General features: G+C 29.8%; 1 protein-coding gene across 10 annotated transcripts in view; it reads right to left on the bottom strand.

Moving 5' to 3' along the window:
- Positions 1 to 397: 397 nt before the first annotated feature.
- The window catches only part of LOC106788638 (serine/threonine-protein kinase mig-15), a 45,080-nt gene continuing 39,950 nt past the window's right edge, over positions 398 to 5,527 (bottom strand). For 5 of the 10 annotated variants that reach the window (XM_014752067.1, XM_014752070.1, XM_014752068.1 and 2 more), the window contains 5 exons: positions 2,889 to 3,102; positions 2,333 to 2,553; positions 1,604 to 1,921; positions 1,160 to 1,459; positions 398 to 724 (listed from right to left, as the gene is read on the bottom strand). In XM_014752067.1, the coding sequence (XP_014607553.1) occupies positions 641 to 724; positions 1,160 to 1,459; positions 1,604 to 1,921; positions 2,333 to 2,553; positions 2,889 to 3,102 (1,137 nt within the window). In that variant the 3' untranslated portion in view covers positions 398 to 640. The remainder of the gene's footprint in view (positions 725 to 1,159; positions 1,460 to 1,603; positions 1,922 to 2,332; positions 2,554 to 2,888; positions 3,103 to 5,527) is intronic. The other 5 variants (XM_014752074.1, XM_014752075.1, XM_014752071.1 and 2 more) reach the window with 4 other exon arrangements.

Raw genomic sequence — 5,527 nt, 5'->3', positions numbered from 1 at the left:
GTGGGCAAACGAGAAAGCACAGGAACGTTTTTACGAGTAAATTCACAAAAGTTAAAGTCCCCGAAGTGGTACGCAATGAAAGCCGAGGATATGCTCGATATTTTCCGTTTTTATAAATTCCTCCCCCTTCTAATGCTTGTCTCTCCTCCTCCACATGTTCCTTCTGTTCCTCCTCCTCTTCTTCTTCTTCCTCGTAATCGTCGTAAATACGCGTCAAAGGATGACGTTGACGTTGCTGTTGTTGTTGTTGTTGTTGACTATGATGCTTATTTAGACGTTGACTAACATTATTATTATTATTATTATTATTATTAATATTAATATTATTATTATGATGATGATGATACTGATGCTGCTGATGATGATTCTGATTATGATGATTTTGATGATTATTATTATTATTATTATTATTATTGTTATTATTATTATTATAATAATTATTATTATTATTATGACGATGATGATGATGATGTTGTCGGTATTGGTGCGCGCATATCCTCGTTTCCATGACGCTCGGGCCTGGAGGCAGTGAAGGGCGATAAAGGGTGCGCGCTGATGGCGTATAACCGGACACACGGGGTGGATTGTGTGTCAAAATCCGCGGGGGTGTTCTTGGGGCCAGACTCGGCCTCATTCGGGATCACCAGTTAGCCATGCCGGGTTTGTTTAACGTCATGAAGTAGATCTGGCACGAACTTCCACCCTTCGCTGACGAGAAGAAGACCTTTTTTTTCCGAATAAAATTTTCATTAGGGGTTGTGACTTTTTTCCATATTTGTTTTTTTATTTTGAAATTATTCTGATAATTGTGTGCTGAGTGTCACGTTTGCTATCACAACGTTAAACGCGTGTTTATTATTTTTTAAATACATAATATGTGTATATATATAGTTTTTGAAAGGAATATTTCATGTCAGATGCTAATTTTGTCACATATATTTATATTAAATAATAGATAAATTTATACAGATAATTAAATCAACATTTTCATTCCCAAAGTTAAGTTCTGTTAAGGGATCAGAAAAAGTATAGTCAAATTTGCTTAGAGTTTATAGGATTAATTTAATTGATATTTTCTTAAACTACCCTACTAATACGTTGCGATAGCTAACGCGATAAAATGTATTAAAAATCAAATAATAATAATAATAGTGAATACCTTATCGTTACGTTCACAAAGGAACTTGAGCCGTTGAGCTTTCTTGTGCATAAAAACGCCATCGAGGTGGCCACTTTCAACGCTTCTAATTTCAATTGCTTTGTTACCCCATCCCATAATCTGACCGGTGCCGATGTAAGCAACGCTCGTAGGCATTTCACCCCATTGTAAGACCATTGTTTTGGCTACTCTGCCATAAGTATTAACGTAAACACCCTCGTTGTCGTAGCAAAGTAATAATTGCATGCCGTTACTGTTTGGTAATGCAACGATGCAGTGTGGACAAATAGGTCCCTGAGTCTGTAACGATGATCAATATCAAAATCATTAATCAATGTAAACTATAATTTCGTAATTTTGTTCTTTTGTAATGATGTGAGTAACCACCCCTCCCCCTCCATTAAAAATTATTATTCATTTAAATGCATTTTTTTAAGTGCTTACGTGTTTCGGTAAATAGATGTCGTAAACCGTAGCCGAATCCAAATCAACGGCGTGAAATCCATCAGCACTACCATAAATAACTTTCAATCTCGTACCTTCCTCAACAGTTAGGTCAACGAGAAGTGGCCTATGTGCTAACTCTCCGAACGATTTGAATGCCATGAATTTGTGATAGGGCTTTGGCGCCCATGCATAGATTTCTATAGAATCCTTTAATGCAATTACAAGGAACTTTATTCTTTCGTATTTGACTATTTTGAAATGCACCGCTCCTTGAAGATCACCGACGTTTATCCAACCATTGCGACGCTCGACTTGCTGCACAAATATTTGACACGTGATTTAATATCATAACAATTTATTCGTTCTTCCAAAACAAAATCAAAATTAAGGGTGTACAATTTGTTCTTTTTTTTTTCTTCATGGGGGGAATCTTTTATAAACGAAACAATGTTACAATTTTATTTTCACATGCAGATAATTTTTTTTTATAATGTTAATAAATCCTGTTATGCACACCATACATTATAGATCAAGTTTGAATACACGTCAAAAATTTTATCTTAACTTTGGACAATGATTGAATTTAAAAAAAAAAAGATTGTAGTAATGAAAATACTAGTAGTAAGTGTATCCCAATTTTAAATCAATAATTTATGGGAATATATATTGTTTTATATTTCTAAAACAAAATGTTAATAAATAAAATATAGATTATTGGATACTTACATCACTATGGCCATCGGTACGTAAAATCTTACTCTTCAGCCATGAGAGATAATATACCCTAACACGATTCTTCTTACCGCTTATGGTAACCAAAATATTCTGTCCTTCGAGTACTTCCATTTGTTGAAAACGTCTCCTACTTATAAGTTGATAAACTTTTCCTTGTCCACTCCTGTCGAGCAACATAAGCCCGTTCTCCGTACCGATTAACAAATTTACACCTAAAAATATAATTCAACAATCGTTAATATTTTCAATATATATAATATATATATACAATTTTATAATATATTTATTAAAAAAGAACATGAAAATTTTGTGCAGATTTTCGGATCAATTTATGCACACAAACAACCTAAAATAAAAAATATAATATCTAATAATTTCAATTATATAAGTTACAACAATTAATATTATACAATATTGTATAAATATTAAATAGAATATAAATATTAGAGGATTGTATATTTGAACTAACATAAAATGAAATTACAAAATCCAAAAAAAAAGAAGAAACAAACAAACAAATAAATAAATAAATAAATAAAAAACTTACCCCATAATGCGGCACATAAAATCTCGCTATTGAAACGTTTTTTGTATTTTCTTATTTCCGGCGTATCGGATGCCAAATCATGGCTAGTAGGTGTCACGTTAACGTTAACATGGGATTCTCTTCTGGCTGGTCCAGCACCAAATCCAAATGTCAGGAAAGATCTTTGTTTCTGTTGTAATGCAAACGGGGGTGGTGATTTAACCGCTTGTCGATACTGCAACAAATACAACTTCATGATCGAACACGACGAACGGGCCTTTTTCTTTTCCTGAATTAAACAATAAACGTGCTTTTCTCGTAATTAAAATCATAGGAAAAAGAAATTAGATAGAAGGATTATAATAATAGCGATTAAAAGAGATTAATGTAAGAAGAAGGGTTTGAATTGTTTCTTTTTTTTTCTTTTTGTTATACACCCCTTTTCTCCTCGAATGAGAGAGAGAGAGAGAGAGAGAAAGAGAGAGAGAGAAAAGAAAACAGAACAGGCTTTGATTTGTAATTGAAAAAAAACAAAACAAAAAGAAAATATTGCTAATTAATTCATTAATTATTTAAAGAAGAAAATTAAGATACGTAGTATATCATTCCTTTATACCATAATAATAAGTAATAATAATAATGATAATAGTAATAATAGTAATAATAATAATAATAATAAGGCACCACACAAAAGTTAGCCAGACAAGAAAATGCGACGACTTTGTATAATTAATTTCATTAATAAAACTTTTTGCTACGAGCAGAGAACGAAGACACAAGATGGAAATGGCACTCTAATTTATTTTATTTTATTTTATTTTCTATTTTTTCCATCAAACACCATTACACGTGAAATGACGTCATTTATTATTTTTAAATAACCTTTCTAATTAATTTTTCTAATTTTTTTAATACGTATCATTCATTGTTCGTGAAGAATCCCATTTAATTCGAGAATAGTAATATAATGATGATGATAAAAGAATTATTCAATTTATAAACGTGTTCCCCATTATATTGTTTCATGAATGAAATTAAAGTACGTCGGTGGGTTTAACAAATTATTAAATTTTCATTGTAAACATAACGAAATTGTGTTTTTATGTTATACAGGCGACACATCACAATTCTTCAACCCACCTACGTACAATAAACAATTAATAAATATTTCGATTCCTTATTATTTTTTTTTTCTTTCTTTCTTTCTTGGAGAACTGACACGTATAATTTGGAAAAGTAAAAAAAAAACAAAATTGGAAAGGTTGCTTGAAAATAATAATAATAATAATAATAATAATAATAATAATGATCGTTTTCAAATGAAATTACCCAAAGAAATTAAGATCTATAATATTATTTCCAAACGACAGAAAGTATATCGCAAAATAGAGATCTAATGTGAATAATATTTAATAAACACATGCATTTTTAAAAGGTTTAATGGGGAGTTAGTATATTAAAACGAATGTACCTCTTAGGGGAATATGAAATGAATTGTTAATTATATTTGTCATTCCATGAACTCTAATCAAACTTCTACGTTAATTAAATTCATATATAATAAAACGAAAAGTAGTTATATGATGATATAACGTGATTGGTTGGTTGGTTGGTTGGTTAACGTGAGCTAATGTGTTAATAATTATTTATTTTGTTAATAATGGTGTGTTATTATTAATAACGATGATATACAATGGGGGGGTGGGTGTTGTTGTTAACAAAAAAAATTATACACTATTAAATGAACATCGGGGTGATCATGCTAAAATTATTAATAGTATTGAATTAAAATACGAATCATGTCAATATAATTTTTAAATATATCCGTACATCTGATGCTTTTTTTTAACCAAAAATAAAAACAAAAACCAACTTGCACGATAGGGAAGATATTTTTTTTTTTATAGAAAAGAAGAAAAAAAAACCCAGATTAACATAGATAGAAAAGTGATAGAGAAAGAAAGATATATATAGAAACAGGTAGATATAGAAAAAAAAAAATAGATAAAGATTTGAGAAAAAGTAAAAAAAAAAAAACAATAAAAAAAAACTAAAGAACGACATAGTGTCCGTGTTTTCGCGATAAGTGTTAACGATTATTTATTTCATATTGCGTGACACCAGGAAAAGAGCCCAGAAACCAAAAGGAGGGTGTGGTAGAAAACGTATACGTAATAGTAGTAGTAGTAGTAGTAGTAGTAGTAGTAGTAGTAATAGTAGTAGTAATAGTATTGTTTCACGGAAAAAATCTTCATTCCTTTGCTCAGTGCACAGTGCAGAAAAAAACCGAGAATGCGTGTATACGCGGTACATACTTTATGTGTATTTTTACGTATATGTAATTTATCGTGTGTTTTATATATATATGTATATATATAACATATACATATTTAATACTATATATTATGTGCCTGTAATTGGAAAAGTTAATTAAATCCTTACAATTATAAATCATTTATTTTAGGATTTTTATTTCAGTACAGTGATATTATATATTTTATAATAAAAAAATCATTTCACAATGTTCTTACTCTCGAAAATTAATTTTACCAGGATTTTTGAGTCATTAAAAATTTGTCTTAAAAAAAATATAGAAATAAAATCTTTCCAAGAGAGTTAACCAGTATAAATTTGTTTAAAATAAAAATCATCAATTGTAA

This window comes from Polistes canadensis, unplaced genomic scaffold (assembly GCF_001313835.1).
Source record: "Polistes canadensis isolate GaletaPanama2010 unplaced genomic scaffold, ASM131383v1 scaffold_146, whole genome shotgun sequence".
NCBI lineage: Eukaryota > Metazoa > Arthropoda > Insecta > Hymenoptera > Vespidae > Polistes > Polistes canadensis.
The sequence above is the reverse complement of the archived record's forward strand: the minus strand, read 5'-3'. Positions and strand labels throughout refer to the sequence as shown.